Consider the following 22,436-nt stretch of genomic DNA (forward strand, 5'->3'; position numbering starts at 1 on the left):
ATATACAGGCAGATCTGGGTCTTTGCAGTTTATTAGGAATAGTAAGTAGAACCACATTGACCCTGGTCTGCAGGCATATTATGCTACAGCAGATCAGGATCTTATTTATTTGCAATTTGACTCGACATCTAAGCGAGTATATATGGTTCAGTGATAGAACATACTTTGAAAGCTATGTGTTCTGTATACTGTTACCAAGTTTGAAATCAGCCATGTAATGAATAAATCAAATATGGCATTTCTTTTGTTCCAAGTGCACAATTCAGCCTTTCTCAGCTCACTAATTTATTTGAATACCACACCTCATAACAAAATCCTAATTGATACGGGTTAAATCAATGTTAACTATAACTTGTCAGAGGAAAATCATTTTTTGTGCTTCTTAGTTTTCCCAAGCCATTGATTTTGGTAACATTGTCTTAAATTTGTGTCTTTATTCCTTTTACATTATTTGAGCATGCTAATTACTTTTGCTATCCTTACCACCATTATTGCCGCACTCCTCTATTCCATATTGAATAGGGCAAGGTTGCCTGGCTCATACATTTCTTTATAGTATCTTCTCATGTATTTTACATGATGAGATGTGAATTGACTTAAGTGTTTTAATATATTAAGTTGTTTTAGTTTATTTTTAATGCAAATACTCTAGTGATCTTTTACAAATATTAAGAATTATACATGGACATAATGTAGAAGCATGACATTACCTTTCAAAAGTAACAATCCAGCAATGCATGGTATATGACTAGATTAAATGAGATCGAGAAAGAGAACGATTACCGAATTGGTACAAAAACAGATGATATCTCTCCCATTTGTGTAGTAGGTTGTCAGAATGACACCCACTGTATCTGTCATAATCTATAAATATTTCCAATCCCTACTGCACTGACTCAGGAAAATAACAAAAACACAAATATGAATTTGTCTTATTTGGATATGACATTTTTAAATGACAAGATAGTAGCCAGTAGTATGATGAATGACAACATGTCGTGAACATGAAGTTTAAGACAACAATCTACCTGTATTCATTAAGCCACTAATATGATGAAATTAAGCCAGTAGTATGATGAATGACTACATGTCGTGAACATGAAGTTTAAGACAACCATCTACCTGTATTCATTAAGCCAGTAGTATGATTAATGACTACATGTTGTGAACATGAAGTTTAAGACAACAATCTACCTGTATTCAGTACGCCAGTAGTACGATGAATGATTACATGTTGTGAACATGAAGCTTAATACAACAATCTACCCGTATTCAGTAAGCCAGTAGCATGATGAATGACTACATGTTGTGAACATGAAGCTTAATACAACAATCTACCCGTATTCAGTAAGCCAGTAGCATGATGAATGACTACATGTTGTGAATATTAAGTTTAAAATCAGTTTTCCAAAGCCATATATTTTTGTAATATTAATGATGTTCTACATTACCAAACCCACATTAATATTTTGTAGTATATAGCTCAGTGTCTTAGTTTTTTATTCTTTGTAAATAATTAAAAAGATGGTATCAGAAACATTTAGCCTCTTGTCAATTTTTGTGTTGATTATTTTATACTGTTGGACCAAGACAGTTACTTTTGGTATTCTTACCACCATTAAAACCTCACTCTTGTATTCAGTATAAAATAGAGCAAGGGTTCTATGACCTATACATTTAATTTTAATTTTACAATATTTGTGATTATGAAGTCACATAGGTGTTATATATATATATATATATATATATATATATATATATATATATATATATATATATATATATATATATATATATAGTTTGGGTAATGGAAATACTCTAGTGATGTTTTACAAATATTAACTATTTATTTTAAATATTACTAAGACATTTTCATACTTACTCATGGATATGATGATTCAGTTGTTTTATGTAAATACATTTTTGTGATTCCTGCCTGAGTTGTCTATGATGTTTGATGAGTATTATCAACTGTACATGAACAGGTGATCAAAGCAATTACATTAACTTTTGAATGTAACAATCCAGAAATGTATAGTATGTGTGACCAAGTTTAAATGAGATTGGGATAGAAGTAGGGTGTAGCCATTGGAACTGAAGCAGATGGGCAAATATCTCTCCATGGTAAAGCAGGTTGTAAGGGTGACACCCACTGCCTCTGTCACAAGTTATAAATACTTCCACTCCCTGCATTGCCTTAACAAGGAAATAGCAATAACATGATATACTTTCCATTAATATATACATTCCTATGTATGTGACATATTTAAATGACAAGATATAGCTGAAGAACTACTTACAACAAATGTGAAGTTTAGGTAACAATCTAGCTGAATTAAGTTAGCAAGTAATGTGATCAAAGACTACTTATTGTGATCATGGAGTTTAAGATGACAATCTACCTGTATTCAGTAAACCATTAGTATGATGTAAAACTACATATTGTGAACATGGGGTTCAATAGGACACTCTACCTATATTGAGCTAGCCAGTAGTGTGATGATGGACCAATGCTATGATGAGAATTTGTATACAGTATATATACTGCTGATAGGACATTGAAATGGAATCCAACAACTTATCGTAAGTTGATATATTTTATTTATATTATATTGGGTTGGGTATAGTGATACAGAACTCACTAAATACACCTATTAATTATCAAGTAAAAGTTATAAAGTGAATTTTGGTATTAATGTTTATATTTTTATTGAATTAAATGCTACTGTTAATGTATAGCCTAGATTATTTATTTAATTTTTAAATTATCAAATATTATAAAGAGCTATTATTAAAAATCAAAAATTAATATGGAGTAGGCTGAATATTGAAACATTTTCTTGACTTTATGAAAAACAAAATATGTATTTTATCTCAATCATGATAATTATACTTTGTGAAAAAAGGGCCCAGTCCAAAAGTAATGAAATGAAGATATAATTGTTTATATATCAGGGCAAAAATTATTTTTTAGATCTGTTAGAAAACTTGAAATTTCGTTCAAAAATGTGTGGACCTTAGCCCCACCTCTGTTTTTAAACACAAAAATAATAACATTTGTATACTGGCATTATATTCGGGGAGATAATGATAAGCCCATTAAGTAGTTAAGTGTGTTATCATTAGCATAAGTTTCCTCCTGAATCAAGTGCCATGGGCATTGGCAGTGATGGGTGGGGGGTGAACCTAACTATAAATGTCTAGCCAGAACATACCACGTAGTAATTGTAATTTCTGTCTTTTCCGACAGTATTACACTGTTCTTTTTTCTTATACTTTATTGGTGCTAAATGGATTGTCACGTCTGTGTCAAGAAAAAATATTTCGAATTTCACTCCTGTCGTGAAATATCTCATTTGGAATGTTTCTTGTTTTATGTAAATGCTTAAGGGTCATGACCGCTCCGATACGCGTACAATATAGTAAATGAGCAGATTTGTTGAGATAATGTACGTAATTTTATTTTGCAATGAGCATTAAAGAAAATAATAATTAAATTTAAATTTAGTATGGGTGTTTCTTATTTTCGGAATTCCTTGTTTGTATACGTAATACCCAATTCACTAGACCGGAAGTTTGGCCATGACATTAGTTTCTGGGTGTGGAATACATGAAGCAATGGATACAGTTTTCGCAAAATTGGCCCTTCAGAATCAGTAAGGCTGCTTAAATAGTAATGCATGAAAGGTAGGATTGTCTTCTTTATAGTGGTGTACGTTATGAGTGACTGAATGCGTAGATAGTACCGGAAACTTAGATCGGAATCATCGAGGGGTCAGATTTTGACCGGCGAGAGTTAGGTACCTTGTGTTATATGGTGAGTGTACACATTAGTTTTCACGGAATCAATGGTGAGTGTACACATTAGTTTCGACAGAATCAAGTGCCTGTGTTCAAAACTGCCCGGAAACTCACCCCCACCCCCACTGCCACGGTACTCCCGCAGCGAGTCTCCCTAAACATAGTGATGTACAGTAATGGAGAGTAATGGGCTGTAATGGACTGTAATGGGGACAAAAATAGAATATTGCGAAAGAAATTATAGTAATGTACATTAAATATTATAATTTTTATTGTACGGACTTAAATACATAAATCGTAAATAACAAATGTGGTTGTGATATTGTTTTATTAGTGCACATAATACGCTTTAATTAAAATAATGCCAAAACTTGAACAACTCTCTCTCTCTCTCTCTCTCTCTCTCTCTCTCTCTCTCTCTATATATATATATATATATATATATATATATATATATATATATATATATATATATATATATATATATATGTGTGTGTGTGTGTGTGTATATATATATATATATATATATATATATATATATATATAGAGAGAGAGAGAGAGAGAGAGAGAGAGAGAGAGAGAGAGAGAATATACATATTCTTTGCTAAGACTGTCCACCTTTTTATTTTGTTCTAGTCTGACTCCGCTCAGCTCTCATGCTTTTTCTCTGGTGAGCTTTTTTTCCTTTTCTTTGGTATAGTGATTTTACCATTTGTCGACCTTGCTGTTAACTTATTTGTACCCTTGTTTTTGAAAAACTTTCTAAATATTGTTTCTCGTTCAGTTTCTGTTTCTTTACACCACACGTCAATAGAAACTCTGTGATATATTGATTAAAACGAAACAACCCAACATGTACTCAGCAATAATCAATACAGGATATGTACACATATAATTATATTTAAGTAAGTAAACACATAGACTAAAAATCAAATTTCCGTAAGTCTCAGTAACTTTACAGATTCCTAAAATTACAGATCATTACAATCAAAAATATATCTGGTCTCCTGAAAAGTTTGAAGAAATTGAAATCGATGTTATATAATTACAAGTCTAATAATAGGACCATTATAATTGTTTGGGAGAAACTTATCGAATAGCCTAGAAAATAAACAATTACATCCTTATAAAATAATTCATTACTTTTACAAGTCGTGTGATAACAATCAACTAATCACATTTGTTTCCTAGCGAACGACACTGACGACAGATGTATCCCTCGTCAATGGAAGACCAGGTCTTAAAGTCTTTGCTTGGTATCACTTCGCACGTAGAGTGGAACCAAGAATTACATACCTGAATCAAAATGTATAGATGCAAACTGCCGGCAGTCTCAAATTGAAATGGGTAAACTATTAACGTTTCTATGTAAGTAAAATAATAATAATAATAATAATAATAATAATAATAATAATTAAAACTTTATTTTATGATACTAAGACAGTTCTAGGATGGTGTGTCTGATTTAGAGATATCAAATTGTTTAAGATTTGACATAAACATGAAAGAGTAAAAAAAAAAAATACAGAAACAGCGTAATACATTACTACAGTAAAATACCTAATATGCTTATCGTGTATCGCCGGACAATAAAGTTGCCGAGATGTACGAATACCATTACGAGAGAGAGAGAGAGAGAGAGAGAGAGAGAGAGAGAGAGAGAGAGAACATGTATTATCAAGGTAATGGAATTCATCACCCAAAATGTTATCATGACATTCCGTACATTTTCTTCTTTTAAATTGATTTTACTACATTACATTGAACATTTTCAAAATACATACCGGTATACAATCGGCAACAAATAACATCGAATTGGTCAAATTTTCTTATCAAAGACTCATTTATAAGACGGAAAGATAGAATGCTAATTTAAAGACTAAAAATCATCATTTTCCAATCAGTGACATACAATAATCAATCCGATAATAGAGCTAATGATAAAATGCAATTAATATTGAAAAACATCTACTTTACCAAGTTTAATTGAATTTAAGAAATGTACTACTATTAATTAATTTTTACATGTGATGTTGTTAACATTACACAAACAGGACATATATACGCTCGGGAACATATTATTTATAATTCTAATCGCTTTTTTCATCTTTTCTTTTCACATTTGAAAGCATATTATTGAAGCACTGTGTTTATTATAAATGGCAATAACTGACCATTACATCACAGTGTGTCGTTGAACAATGATTATATTAGGCCATACTTGACACTGACATACATACATAGAATGAAATGAGAGGGATGAAAGAATGATAAAGTCAGAGGGATAGTGATTCATGTGGTCTGGAATGTAAAATTGTAAATAACAATCGTGATGGAACAAAAATAATAATCAGTTTCTGCATATAAATCTTATAAAACTAGTATCAGTAATTTACTCCATTTTGCCATTAAATTCATAGATACCTTTCATCCGGTATGTATCCAGTTTTCCATCGTCAAATTATGGCTGGTTTTAAATTATGTCACAAATTGCACATTTGAATGGTTATTTCCAGTGTGTATAATGTGCCTCTTCACTTAACTGTGGCTCATTAACTCTTTTTATTATAAACGGCAACAACTGATATATTTTTTTGGCAATTATGTGTTTTATGTAGATACTGTTTAGTGTCAAACACAGATAATAGGAGATTTGCATATTCAAGTGAATGATTGTACAGACAGCTCAAAGAATTTGCAGGGACGATATAATAATAATGATATATATTAAAGATCGTTAAATGGAAACTAAATAATATATAAGCAATTCAAAAGATGACATACCTCACATAAAAGACAGCCCGACTCACAAGCTTTCTTATAGTCACCGCATGGAAACTGTTTCTTGCTCTTTCTTTTAACCATTCTGATAAAATCCAAGATATCACAAACGTCCACAAAATTGAAAATTGTGACACGGTGAATAGAAAACTGGTTTTTGGTTTGCCTGCAACCTTCTTATATAAGGAATATATGTCTATTGGATATTAGTATTATTTGATAACATATATTAGTATATATCGTTCAGAAATGCCAACATATATATGTTGTTTTATTTTACATATCTGATTCCCCCAGAAGATCACATGTGTGTATACAGAGCAAATGGATTGGATATAAGTTTTTCAACTTACCAGTTTAACTCCATTATAAGCACAATTAATGAACACACATGCTTGAGGTCTCGAAAAAAGTCAAAACAGTCGACATGCATACATAGAATTAAATCAGAAGGATGAAAGAATGATAAAGTCAGAGAGAGTGTGAATCATGTGGTCTGGAATGTAAAATTGTAAATAACAATCGTGATGGAACAAAAATAATAATAAATTTCTGCACATAAATCTTATAAAACTAGTTCCAGTAATTTACTCCATTCCTGTAATTTCTCTTACATTATGGTGTTTTCGTCTCCATTAATGTCCATTACAGCCCATTACTGTCAATTACTGTTCATTACTCTCTATTACTGTCCATTACTGTCCATTACTGTACATTACTGTACATTACTGTGTTTAGAGAGACCGCCCGCAGCGACCTCGGATGCGCGTATACCATTAAATGGATTTTTTTTATATTAAAAAAATACAAAATAAACGTTTATTTTTTAGATGATGTTCACAAAACAGTAAAATTCCTCCTTTGTCTAATTATCAAATAAGATAGGGGTTTATCGGTACCAGGAGTTCTCGGCCCATAACTGGAGTCGGTCCATTACGGAGTCGGCCCAGAACAAAGTCGGCCCATTTCAGATTCGGCTAACGAAGTGTGATTAAGAAATTTCCCCATAACATACTCGGCCCATTACGGAGTCAGCACACAACAAAGTCGGCCTTACTCTTGATCTTGTATGCCTCTGTAAAACTTACTGTTATTGAACAAGAAATGTTTAAACAAAATATCGAAGTCAGCTTTATCCCTGGTCTTGAATGGCTAGTAACAGTTGTTATCAAACAATAGCCAATACTGTTCCGTTCGGACCGAAATGTGTATATTTGATGATCTTGTATGGGTTCATCGCATCTGTTGTTATTGAATAGAAAATATTTAATCCAAGCATATTATTTGCTAACTAATTAGTAAAATATGAGCATGCCACCTTTGATGGTTTGATTAACCGTGAGGAGAACAGTCACATTCTTTTGTAAATAGTCATCTAACACACACACACACACACACACACACACACACGCGCGCGCGCGCTCGCGTGTATTCAAAATTCTTGTGAGGACCTTGACATATGACTACATTTAGAGGAACATAACAAGGAATGAAAGTATATGTTATAAATTTGAAAGTAAGCTTAACTGTAAGCCAGGCAATATCTGTATCACTTCATTTTTGCCGTATGCTTCTTTAAACATTATGAGGACTACTCTTAATTTACCATCATTGTAAGGACGTCATTGCAAGGACTAATTACACACAGTCAAAGACTACCGACAACCTGAGAACCTGAATATTTATTTTATTACACCTGTCCTGCAAAAACATGAGAAGATATTTATTTAAAAGCTTAGAAACTAATTTATGTATTAGTACAGAACTTTTAAGTAAAAGTATTAAGATTGAAATTTTCTCTAAATTTTACTAAATTGATTTTTCATTAAATTATATTGAAAGTAATTTTTCACTAAAATATATTGAGATAAATTAAATATATTTGTGTAATATAACTGGATGCTATTTTATAAAGATCGTGCATTAAGAGCAGGTGCAGAAATCCATAAAATACATTTCGCTCGTAGCTAAATGTCAACAAATGTCAGCACAAAACACATTTCACTCGTATCCAAATGTCACCAACTGTAATTGTAAAATACATTTCGCCCGTAGCTAAATGTCTAAATGTCGGCAATTTAGCTTGGTGGGGGGGAGGTGCTGAACCGACAAATTATTATATCAATAATGGATGAGTTACGCAGATGTTGCACACGATCGCCATATGAAGAGATCAAGGTTCTTGTTCTGAATAGACTGAACGAAGCCAAAAATAAAATATAAATACAGAAGCGTGTTTGCGAAAGGAAAGTTCGTTCCTCGATTCAGAACAGCTCTTTCTTTTCCTCACAGCGATTCCGTACCTCATTCCCCAAGCCGTAGCCGTATATCCACGGTTATTGGTGACACCCTTGTTAGAGAGCCTGAACTCCTTCTTCTTCTTCTTCTTCTTCTTCTTCTTCTCTCTCTCTCTCTCTCTCTCTCTCTCTCTCTCTCTCTCTCTCTCTCTCTCTCTCTCTCTCTCATGAATAAAGGTGTCGTTCCGCATAATTATGATCTACGGAACAGACTCGCACCGAAACCCTTGCGACCATCAGACTTCACGCCGCCCAGCTGTGCTACATCAACTCCGGTACGACTGGACAACTTTTCTGTCATTTTCGTACTTTTTGCCCACAAGAAGGATCTATTCGGAAATATCAGCACTAGAGGTATCACAATTACTGAGACGATTTCCAGCATAAAATGCATACATCGCCGATGAGAATTCGTCTTGCAGTAACACCTGAAATTACAGACATGTCGAATGCATCCTATACCTTTTCCATATATATATTATTTCAGATTATTTCTGATTTTGAATTTATATAACAACGTGAAATTGATGGTGGTTTTACAATGTCGTCTGAATACAAATTTATAAAATGAATTGAGGCAGCGAAGTTCCAGTCACTAGCTGCAGTAAAAGATCATCAGGTCAAGGAATTCGTCCCTCTCTCTCTCTCTCTCTCTCTGCCGCAGTAGAAAAAAAAATTAGATTGGGGTTATCTCGTGAATGCGAAGCAAAGAAATCAATTAATGCTCGTGTAAGACATTTGAGACAAATTATGTTAGATCGTGAAACGATCCAAAGTAATTTGTTACTGATGAAACGATCGAACATGAGCACGTGTAATATTTTATTTATTCTGAAATATTTTATTATTCTGAAATATTTTACTTTTCTGAAATATTATATTTATTCTAAAATATTGTTTTCCATAAAATCTGATCGATTTGTATAATTCTGAGTACCAATCACCCCATCAGAATTAACAAACTGATCGAATTGTATAATTTTGAGTACCTAACTACCCACGAATTTCAGAATAAAAAAATATTTCTGAAAAAATAAAATATTTCTGATAAAATAAAATATTTCTGATTAAATATTTCTGATAAAAATAATATTTCTGATAAAATAAAATATTTCAGAATAAATAACATATTTTTGATAAAATAACATATTTCAGAATAAATAAAATCTTTCAGAATAAATAAAATATTTCATATTAAATAAAATATTTCTGATAAAAATAAAATATTTTTGATAAAATAAAATATTTCTGAATAAAGAAAATATTTCTGATCAAAGATCATTACGATAAAAGTCTTACGACTTTACATACAGATTCACAATTAATTCCTCCCCACCATGGGTAAATTAAGAGCCCGAGGTGGTCAGTGAACTTAAAATTTATTCGTGTTAACATATTAATATGACACCGCAGATAAACAGGATTAGCTGGTTCTTGCATAATTAAACTTCCAGGGGGAACTCGTTCTGTGAACGTATATAAGACATATCCTTGTTGAGCCTGATTTGATTTTCCAAGATCTATTTGATAACTGCATCGATCACATCACAAACTAGATTGACACTGATTGTCGATGTTATATTGACTATTCCCGGAGATACATGTCTACCGCCTCCGTATGGATCATCATTGTATCTAAGAACAGTTGCTGGTGGGGCTATTTTTTCCCCGCCTCAACAATTTTAAGAATGATTTCATTGATAAGATCGTTGAGAGATTTTACCAGTTCGTTTGTTTCAAATACTGGTAGTATAAAATTTAATAAATCTGCTTCAGCTATTTTATAACGATTGATGTATACGTGCCTGATGGTTGTTTTTATCTTCTTTTCCGATATTGTAAGTACTGGCATTTATTACCTCAACAGTATCCTGATTAGTGTATTTAAGATCTGAAATAATCTGATTTAGATGTTGTATCGTTGCAATAATCTGATGTTTTAGATCGATATCGGGATACTCCAGGATATAATTTTTAAACAACTGTGCTAATGTCGTTCATGAAGTTGTGTATTCAGTTTTAATTCTATCAGCTATGTTTGAATCTCTTTCATAAACAATGTCAGTTGAAGTTTTTTTTTAAATCATAATCAGTGATAGAAAACGGCACATTGGGATATCTTCATCCATCAGGACCAACATAAGTAATATATCCCTCCCTGTTCCATGGAACAAGCCTTCGATATTCTGGAGTTGTTGTTATAAATTTAGCTTCGTCCGTAAGAAAATCATTTAACTTCGGTTCTGGTAGTCCTTCATGAACGTGGGGGGGGGACTTCGGCCAACCTAAAACAGTTCTGATTGAACTCTGATATATATCTCCGACATAATCAGGAGAGTTTATTTCGATTGCAGAAGACAGTGTTGGTTGATGGACTGTTATTGTTACTTTTGATTCTATTCCGGTGATATTTTTTATTCTCCGCTGAAATTCATCGTTGATTTATTCAATCTAATAACTACCATTTGGTATTCCAACAACTTTCCAGTCAGGTGTTCCATCCGGTTTGTTTTTATTAGCAAATACAAGCGAATTATTTGCTGGTGTACCATTAAATGATTTCGATCTGATATTTGGCCAACTATAATATACTCGTAATTGCGCTAGTGCAATTTCTTTTACAGGAATTGCAGTTGGAAAAGTGATGTTAAATTCAGAATTTGTCGAGCTTATTGAGATCATCGTGGTCTTGTGCGGGGTTGTGTTTGTTACTCTCTGCTGGAGTAGCTCTACTGATGTCATTATTAATACTCGTATCTTTAATACCAGCGCAGTTGTATATTTTAATCATCTCTGAAAACTCGAAATCAGATATACTTCCATCACTGAGACTCGATGATAACAACGAAGATAATTTGGAATATGCGACCGTCTCTGTGTGCAATTTTATCATGTAATCAGATAATTTTTCATTCGTGCAAGTACATATTTATTTTACTATAATATTAAGAACAGCTGCAATCGTTGGTGTAGCTGAAATACAGATTGTCACGGCTACTGGTGCCATCATTGTCATTGCTGATAATATCACACCGGTTCCAGCAACAGCAGCGGATACTGAATAAACAGTCACGTCGACGATAACTAGTCGTCGTCGATATTATTTTATTTTAACTGTATATTGTTCGACGATATCTTTTAATTTTAATTGCCATTCACGTGCTTGATTGTACCTGAATTTTTGAATTTCGATTGGGGTACTCATTATTATTTTATGCAGTATATAATTGAGGTGTTTCAGCTACAAATTCCAAACAACACAGTAAGATGTTGAGGTTAATGTCTTATCAGCTGCTTCCAGTGTAAATATTTCTAAGGTTCCTTTATTTAATACAACAGTCAGAATTCGGGAAAACCTATCGGTGGAATGTCGCCAGGGATATGTTGTGAATATCTCAAAGTTTGCAGCACTGAACACAGACAACCTGTACACGCCATTGACTGTTGCGGTATATTAGAAAGTATTATTCTGCGTTGACCATGTTGCGAATCCAGATGATACCGTGCACACGATGTTGGTAATATGCCCGGAGTTATTCCCGCTGAAATTTTAATCAGACTAATTTTATTAACGATTTCAGGAATCCCTGCTACGATGTCTTCTTGTGTTGTTTTTTAATCGTATCTAATGTTTTTTTTTTTTTTATATCAGATAGTTTTACGTCAACGATCAACGAATTGCCAAAAAGTTCATCTGCGGTTTCGTTAAGTTTCCTAAAATATCTGCGGAGATTTGTGAACGCGTTTACGTGAACGTCATACTCGGCCCACAACGTGGATAATTTACCATCTACGGTGTTGTAGTTCGTGTCAACATATTTTTTCGTTGCTGCATCTTCGTCGGATGTTGGATCTCTTAAAACCACTATCTTATTCCCGTTCATACTGAGTTCTCCCGTCATTGTGTCACCGGTATTTTTCACCCGATTAGCAACGCTTCTTGCAATTTCATCTCTGATAGTTGTAAACGATACACTTGAATCCCTGATTTTCCCGCTGTCAGTAAACACAGGAATATTATCCGTGACCGCACCGAGTACTCGTCGAACTATATCATTCCATTTGACATTGCTGGTTTTTAGTTTACCATATCGATCCTGAAAAATAACAACCTCATCTGGGTCAACTCCAACAAGATTCATAATATGAGCGAGTTCATCTTTAGTCGCGTACTTCTACAGATCAATGTCATCTTTCTTATTTTAACGCCGGTAGAAGAAGATCTTCCGTAAATATCAACCATTATATAAGATCTAAGATCTGTTTAAAACGAATCGGTTACTTGTATCATCATGCACGACTTTATGTGGTGGTTTGGATGACTTTGATATAGCGTTAAGTACATTAATTACTTCACGGCCGCATACTGGCGGATCTGTCATTGTTTGTGTGAGTAGCGTTGAATACCAAACTTGCGCGTGAAGTGGCGCGACATACTTGATAAACTCACGCGGTGGAGCTAACCCGTATGAATCAAAATAAACGATTCCACGTGGATCAACCGCGTATGATACCCAATGAGTAACGGGTCCTGAATTTGAGTCGAGATTAATAATACCCGTTTCGAGTTTGTTCGGTTGTTTCGGTAATTGATCTCGCATAAAACCACCTCTGAAGTTATTTATTTTTAGTTGTTTAGCAGATATTATGATATTATACAGATCGCTTTCAGGATGATCAGAATTATCTTTTTCAAACATCATCGTGGGACCTGCTAATCTTGTATAATCATCAAAGTATCTTGCCAACCCTATTATTGTTGTATCAACGTCGACATCTTTCTGAATCGATTCCATATTTTTTCCATTAATTATATAAGTGGCGCTATCAAATAATGCCATAATACCATTGTTGACAAAACCAACTTTTACTACATCTCCGTAATTAGTATCATCCGTTTTTATAATTTCACCTTCTACCTCAATAAAAGCCTCATCGGGTAGAAAATATCTATTTGTGTCATGAACTTGTAGTTCAATTCTTCCACGTTGATCTGGTATTCGTGCGTCATAAGAATAAAACTGATAATCACGTACCGATTCATCCTTACGGACAGGTGCTTCCATATCAAATGCTTCGTCGGATATTCGCTTGAACATTTTATTATAATTATTTTCGTCTAACACGAGAATCATCGTGTTCGGGAAATTCCACTCCTTGATAATAAACTTGAAATATTATTCCTTGGTTCACCGAGCCCTTGATCTGCACGTGCTGCTAGTCTCTACGTTGCAGCTTGATTTATTATTTTACTGACGTCTGCGGGCATAATTTCAGTACTTGGTAGTTTTACTGGTTGTGATTTTCGTCTTATCAATCATGCTAGTCTATCCTTGATTGCTGAGAAAGCCTTACCAGCAAAATTTACAATTGCACCAGGAGCATCTTCACGAACAATATCAATGGCCTTCATCGATAATTGTTTTGCAATAGGCGCTGCTTTTGGGGCCTTCCTTGTAAATAATCCCCATACAACATCACCAAGTCCATCTCTGTAAAATACCTCATAGACTGGTAATCGCGAGTTCACTACTCTGACAGGTACAGATTTGCAATGATTATTATGTACAATTATCTTATTTTATTTACCACTTATCTAACAACTAGTCAATGTAATCATCAGCGAGTTCATCGATAAGTTCTTGGCAAACGCTGATATCCATGATACCACCTTGAAATAATCGCCGACAAATATCAGCTGCTTCATTAATTATTTTTGGTGAGTTATTTCCTGCACGTTTTCCCCTTATGAAAACTTCTAACCGTGAAACGTCATTGATGATATTATCAGGACAAACAGAATTATTTTTTCCTGATGTAGTCAGGAAACCACTTTCTACAGTGCTCGGAGGATCATCATCCTTTCCTGCTAACATCTGTTCCATTTCTTTTTAAAGCCCTCAGTTGATTCCCTCAATATAGTACGTTGTCGGGTGTATAATTGCTGCAGGGGTGAAGGTTTTTACTGCGGAAGAGAAGATTGTTGTTGTTCTATCTGTTGCAGAGTTGGAGGAAGTTGATATGAAGGTTCCTGCTTTTCTACTTCTGTTCCTTTTGTTTCTTTTACTGGTTTTCTTCTCTCCTGCTTTCTTTGTTTACTTTCCTTCTTTTCTTTACGTTCAATTTCTTTTTGTAAATGTACTCCAGCCAAATAAATTTCATAATTATTATCTCGGTTTATCCAGGTAATACACTAGTTTATTTTATATACCCAATTAACCCATCTATTACGATCAATATTTTTAACGTGTTCGGGTTTTAAAAATCTATGTCTACGTGGAAAAATTGAAGCAGCAAACACACCAAACTCCATAATATCGTCTCTACATTTTAATTCAATATCTCTTATTGCCTGTATACCTTCATCAGTAAATTTTTCCGTAATAGGAATATCCCTTTTTTTGTTCTTCTTCAACCTCAAATATTTCTTCACTAACAGGTGGAGGTTGAGCTGCAGCTATATCAGTTGGAAGATCTTTTAAAATCTTTTTTGTTTGTTTGGTTATTCTTGCTATTTTTTTTAGTTTATTCTGCAGTTTGTTTTAATACTGGAAAAATACCCTTTTTCCTCTCCTCCTCCTCCTCCTCCTTAATATCTCCCCATAAAGTTTTTTCAGCAGCCGCTGCAGCTTTTTCAGTAGCCGCTGCAACTTTCTCAGTAGCTGCACTGACGGGTTTAAATAGTTTTTTAGTGTCTTCTTCATACTCAACTTGTGCTTCCTGCTGCGCTTGTAGGTTTTTTTCTGAATGAATCTCTAACAGGAAGGAATTTCTTAATTGCTTCTAATCGTTCTCGAGCTATTCTTGCAGTATAAGATTTCAGATGTACCATTTTATTATAACAATAATTTTTTTTAATTAATAGCAGCAGGAAGGGCGCGACCTCATATATGTAAACAAAGTACATACATGACCTTATTTTTTTTTGTATGATGTTTTGTTTTAAGCAAATTATATTTCAACCAAGTAGTCTGTTCGCCCTCCCTGCTGCTACATAAGATAGTTAAATTGCATCTGCTGATTTCCATTGCTGAGCAGGCTAGTCACTGTCATATGAAACACAATACACTAAAATTATGTCAATATTTAAACTGAATGTAGGTCATGTTTATATTGAGTAATACTTCATTAATAGACTAAATTAACACTTGGAAAAATGTACACTACTTGCTTTGGCGACACTTTTTGAAAATTGGCGACAAAATATTGAGGTTGGCGATTTTTTTTGCGACAGCTTTTTAAACGCCAGGACCATCCCTGTATACCAATATAATAGTTTTGCTGAACCTTCATAGAAAACTGATAACCTTTGAAGTACCGACTACTGCGTATAAATACAAATCAAATGGAAAAAAAATCTCAGTCACAATTATATCTGTCGCCAGTGCAGCATTTTACTCATTGATCTTTTCCTTTTGCCATCAATCCATGTTACGACTGCAGAGACTTAAACTCCGCAACAAGAAATAGCACAAAAAAAAAACAGTTTTGCATAACTAATAACAATTATTTATTTCTCAAAATACAGGAGTGAAAGAATCCCTAAATTGGGTGTGAATTTATGCTTATATATACGGTCCAATATTGCCAGGTGTTGACTCTTGTAAGTTTCATTCATGGGAATGGAGATCATATTTTGCTTGTTGAGAAAATTTATACAGCATTCAGTGATCATTCTTGGGAATTAGGAAGCAATTCACTACAAGCTTTGTGAAGCTAGCCATAAGGGGAGGGGGGCTGCTGAGAGACTACTGGTGTCACCTGTCAGCACTGTAGACTGTGAACGTGGATTCAGTAAGATGAACCTCATAAAAACTGACATCAGAAATAAACTCTGCAACTCATCTCTCGAGAATTTAATGAGAATCAGCATGTACAGGTGTGAAAAATTAGACTTTGAAACTGCATTCAACAAGTGGGCAGCCCTAAAATCGCGACGGATCTTCATGTAACACTGTGTAACCTTTTGTTAATGCTTGTTGTAATTAGAGTATTAACTACCCATCTTTTGCAATTTTCATTGCCTGTTACATTAATAGACTAAATTAACACTTGAAAAAATGTACACTACTTGATCTGGTGACACTTTTTGAAAATTGGCGACCAAATATTGAGGTTGGCGATTTTTTTGGCGACAGCTTTTTAAAAGCCAGGACCATCCCTGACTTGACTTTGATAGTTTTTGACTTGGGTATGTTACAGTTTGGGTATGTTTTGACTGTAAACCAGTTATAGCGGGGTTACATAATTTTACTGTAGAAATTCTGGATATATATATATATATATATATATATATATATATATAACTGTTCGGTAAATCATGCAGCATATCCACATACTAAGCAGCAAATTAGCAACGGTGCTGAGATGGATAAGAAACAGATGAAAGTGAAACTATTGAACTGAAAGCAACTAAAAACATTTACAAACCTACTAAGTCAAAACCTACAGTACAACACATGAAGCTCATGTACAAACTATTTGTCATTATTTGTAGCTATAGGAGTTATTTTGAAGAATTTGACTACACACACCTTTAAATGGCATTTATTCACCTTATTTCACACCTTGTCCATCAAAATTCCACTGAAGATTATTGTATAAATTTCCTCAACAAATCTTTAACAGAAAATTCATTTTTAGGCACAATCAAACAAGTGGGGTAATCTTGTTTAAATTGGTTTCATGGTGCTATAATGTATGAAGGAAAACACCGGCATGAATGAAGAATGGCAATCAAGTCCAATAAATTGGAGGCAATTATGTAACTTCATATATATCTTCTCTATGGTTAAATCAAGTATTTAATTTTAAATCTTATATAATACTTATTTTTCCCACACAAATAATTTCCTTCATACATTTAAAAGACTAGAAACATGGCTGTCAATTCAGGTATATTGTCATTAAATTTTGCATTATGCTAAATAGGGGCTCTGAGTGGCTGAGTGGTCTAAAGCGTTCACCATTATGGATCCCTGCCATCTCACCTCTGTCTGCGTTGGTTCTAGTCTCGGGTTCGGCCTATGTGGGTATGTGAGAAAGCTTGCCAGTAGCTTCTCGTGAGTCGGTGGTTCTTTCTAGGGTTTTCCCGGGTTCCTCCACCATTAATACTGGCTGCCATGTATAGACTATCTTGTGCTGAAAAATGGTGTTAAACCCAACAAAAACAACCACAACATCATGGTAAATGATCATTCTGAAGAATTGTTGTTTGTAAAAGTTAAGAATAAAACTTATTTTATATTGCTCCTCAAACCCATTCATAGTCGAACATCAGTAAAGGAGATTACTGAAACTAAGTGCGACTTCTTCAGTCTAATGCCTAACTGCCATTTAAAAGTCTATAGCAATCACTAGATTTATCATATGGAATTTCCTTTTACGACAATCAATGTGCAGATCACTAAAAAAAACATGACTGAATAAACTTTATTATAACTATATTATGATTAAATTTTAAATCTAAAATTAGATTTTAAATTTATATTAGTAAATGCATTTACATGACATGTGTGACTTTTACTATAAAACTCCAGTATCTATCATCACATGCACTCTGAAAACACCACCCTGCCTGAACATCTGAATAAAGCATTCATAAACAGTACATCATCCTGTGGCTCCAAAGTACAACTTTCTCCAAACACGTCTTTGGCGTGATGTCCCAGCACTCACTATAAACGCAACAATGCGAACATCGTAGCAATATGAATGAAAACTTGTTAAAGCTACATTAAAACTCCAAACAGCACACACATACACACACACACACAACTGAACTGAAAGCAATTAAAACCATTTACAAACCTAATGAGCTAAAACCTAGAAAAACACACTTCAGTATGTATCATATAAGCATTATGAAAATAATAATTAAAATGACTCCTTTCTTTAAATATTTTATCGGTTACTGGAAACACAGAAAAACAATGTAAAACCGAAATACACATGTATTTACATGTTCTCTCTGTATATATCGGTTTCCACACACGAATTATTTTTATTTTTTAAATAATATTATAAGGCAAAATAAAATATGACTTATGTGATTTTGATACGAATTATTTACTTGTTCCTAGTTATAGCACACGTCGATTGGTAGTACTTTATTGGACAGGTTGATCGTTTCAGAATGGAGGTGGTATGATAATAACTGATCGTTCTGGAACAAATTTAATCTCCGGAATGGACAGGTCTGTAGAATCAAGTACGATTGAGTGGCATCATTACATGAATTGTGCTATAAATAGGACAAAAGTAATTAATTCCTTTCAAAACCACATAAATCATATTTTATTTTGCTTTATATTATTATTCAAACAAAAACAAATAATAATTTGTGCGTGGAAACCGATATATACAGAGAGAACATGTAAATACATGTGTATTTCATTGTGCATTTCATTTTTTCAGTGCATTTCGGTGTTTCTAGTAACCCATATTTTATAGCATATTTCACTATTGAACAGATTATCCTCAGTATGTCTCCTCATGTGGATCATCAGATGACTATGTTGTCCATGATATATTTTATCACAAAGTTCACATTTCAATGGCTTATCTCCAGTATATATTGTTATATGTGTTCCTTCAAAGTACTAATCTTTCAAAACATTTTCTTACAAAGTTCACATTTGTATAGCTTATATCCAGTATGCATGTTCTAGTGGTCCTTCAAATGGCTACTTGATTGAAAACTTTTAATACAAAGTTAACATTTGAATGTTTTATCTCCAGTATGTATCCTTGTGTGTCTCTTCAAATTACTACTCAATGCAAACATTTTGTCACAAACTTTACATTTAAATGGTTTCTCGCCAGTATGTATCCTCATGTGGCAATTCAAATTAGATTTCTGTCCAAACATTTGATTACAAATTTCGCACCTGAATGGTTTATCTCCACTGTGTATCATCATGTGTTTCACCAAATTACTTCTATCTCCAAACATTTTATCACAAACATCACATCTGAATGATTTCTCTCCAGTATGTACCCTCATATGTCTCTTCAAATGACTACCATTTTGAAACATTTTATCACAAACTTTACATTTGAATGGTTTATCTCCTGTATGTGTCCTTATGTGGTTCTTCAGCAAACCAATCTGTCCAAACATCCTGTCACATATTTCACATTTGAATGGTTTATCTCCAGTATGTATCCTCATGTGACTCTTTATATAACTACGTCTAAACATTTTATCACAAACTTCACATCTGAATGTTTTCTCGACGGTTTTGTCTGCCGCATGTACCAGCATGTGATTCTTCAAAGTACTACTATGTCCAAAGATTTCATCACAAACATCACATCTAAATATTTTACATACAGTATGTATCCTCATGTGTGTCTTCAAATGACTACTTTGTCTAAACATTGTGTCGCAAACTTTACACCTGAATGGTTTATCTCCTGTGTGTGTCCTCATATGGATCCTCACCAAACTAATATGCCCAAACATTCTGTTACACACTTCACATTTGAATGGTTTATCTAGCGTATGCATCCTCATGTGAATATATGCATCACTTTTACGCCTAAACATTTTATCACAAACTTCACATTTGAATGGTTTATCTCCAGTATGTATCGTCATGTGACTCTTTAAATTACTACTATATCGAAACATTTTATCACAAACTTCGCATCTGAATGATTTCTCTTCCGTATGTATCCTCATGTGATTCTTCAAATGTGCGTTTTGTCGAAACGTTATATCACAAACTTCACATTTGAATGGTTTCTCTCCAGTATGTATCCTCATGTGAGTCTTCAATTGGCCACTTTCTCTAAACATTTTATCACAAACTTCACATTTGAATGCTCTATCTCCGGTATGTATAATCATGTGTCTCTTCAAACTGCAATTATATCCAAACATTTTGTCACACAATTTACATTTGTATCGTGTATCTCCAGTATGCAGTCTCATGTGGACCTTCAAATTACTACCAGATCCAAACATTTTATAACAAACTTCACATTTGAATGGTTTATCTTCAGTGTTTTCGCTCATGTGGCCCTTCAAAAGACTACTTCCGCCAGACATTTTATCACAATCTCCACCTATAAATTATATCTGCCTTTCAAAGAACCGACCGCACAGTCCTAAACTAGAAACTTTAAAACCACAGGCATTTGCTTCTGGGGTAAACTAATGTGCACACTCACCATATAACATAAGGCGCCTAACTCGGGTGGCACGATTTACCCAAATATACCCAAATACACCAAAATACAGCCTAAATATACCCAAATACTGCCCAAATAAACCCAGATACTGCCCAAATATACCCAAATACTGTCTAGAGACAAGCAACTGATACATTTACTACTAAACAAATTAATTAAATTCATTGTCAAGTTAAGTTCTGGGTCAAAAATGAATACTTTAAATGACAAAGCAATTAGAAATTCGTTGTACGAAACATTTCGTACATTTCCAATTACCATTTGCTCGGAAATTATCGACATAGTCCGGGACGACATATATATGTCCCTGCTTTGCATACTTAGTACTTAGATATCTATATTCGACAATAATGTTAGTTTTTATTTGTGGACATACCTTCAACAATTAGATATAATTAGCTATTGACCTCGAGTGTATCTCCCCCCCCCCCCCCGACCCATGGCTCTTTGTTCGAAACATTCTAAGACTTACGTGTTCCTGTTCCAACTCTCTGATATTTTTGTGTTGTTTCTTCTTAAAATTTTTCGCTATGTATGTGCTATAGTGTTTTGTCTGCTATATAGTTTCTGTGTCTGGACTGGCCTTTGTGTGGTCAAATTTTTTCTTTTATTTACTTGATGTTTATTTCTGCTAACAAGAATATAGACTCTGACCACACACACACACACACACACACACATATATATATATATATATATATATATATATATATATATATATATATATATATACATACATACATACATAATACATGTGCAAAAATTGTTACCTTACCTTTGGCTTAAATCCTTGGATGCATGCTGAATTGGATTTTTCCCTAGCATTTTTCTATATACATAGTATATAGAAAAATGCTAAGGAAAAAATCCAATTCAGCACCAATGTTGATATAGTTAACGAATCTATTTATAACTTGGTGTCTGATCGTTTCCAACTGATTCTTTGACTTTACTGTCTCATTACTGTCTCATTTCCATGTTATATTTATATACCAAATCAAAGCCACATGTTCAAATAAATTTCTTTTATCTTTTTATTTTTTGGCACCAGACAGATGCCCCCCCCCCCCCAAAGAATAAAGTGTTTTTATGTTTCACTGAGTCCCCCAGATATGTTGCTTTGTTTTTTAATTTAAACAGAATTTCGATCAAAAATTTTAAATGAATTTTTGACGGGGTATTTATTTCCTAGTGTATTCTATAGGATTGTTCTTCAGAGTCGGTTTCGATCACCTGACTCGGAGTCCCTCTCCTAGTATCCTTGTTACCTTGGCTAAAGGTCGCCTACGTCCCGTGTTTGCTATGTGTGAATGTGCTATATGTTTGTTCGTGCTATAGTTGTGTTCGTGTTGGGACAGC

General features: G+C 33.7%; 1 protein-coding gene across 1 annotated transcript; it reads right to left on the reverse strand.

The window, feature by feature from the left end:
- Positions 1–17,300: 17,300 nt before the first annotated feature.
- Positions 17,301–21,017, reverse strand: LOC149772876 (uncharacterized). The gene has a single exon (XM_089947190.1). The coding sequence runs from the start codon at positions 20,932–20,934 to the stop codon at positions 19,594–19,596; it is 1,341 nt and encodes a 446-aa protein (XP_089803316.1). The 5' UTR covers positions 20,935–21,017; the 3' UTR covers positions 17,301–19,593.
- Between the last annotated feature and the right edge of the window lie 1,419 nt (positions 21,018–22,436).

This window comes from Sinohyriopsis cumingii, unplaced genomic scaffold (assembly GCF_028554795.1).
Source record: "Sinohyriopsis cumingii isolate HCF-2022 unplaced genomic scaffold, ASM2855479v2 utg001070l, whole genome shotgun sequence".
NCBI classification, from domain to species: Eukaryota; Metazoa; Mollusca; class Bivalvia; order Unionida; family Unionidae; genus Sinohyriopsis; species Sinohyriopsis cumingii.

Coding starts and splice junctions, on each gene's coding strand:
- LOC149772876 (XM_089947190.1), bottom strand. CDS start 20,934: ATGTCTGGCGGAAGTAGTCTTTTGAAGGGCCACATGAGCGAAAACACT.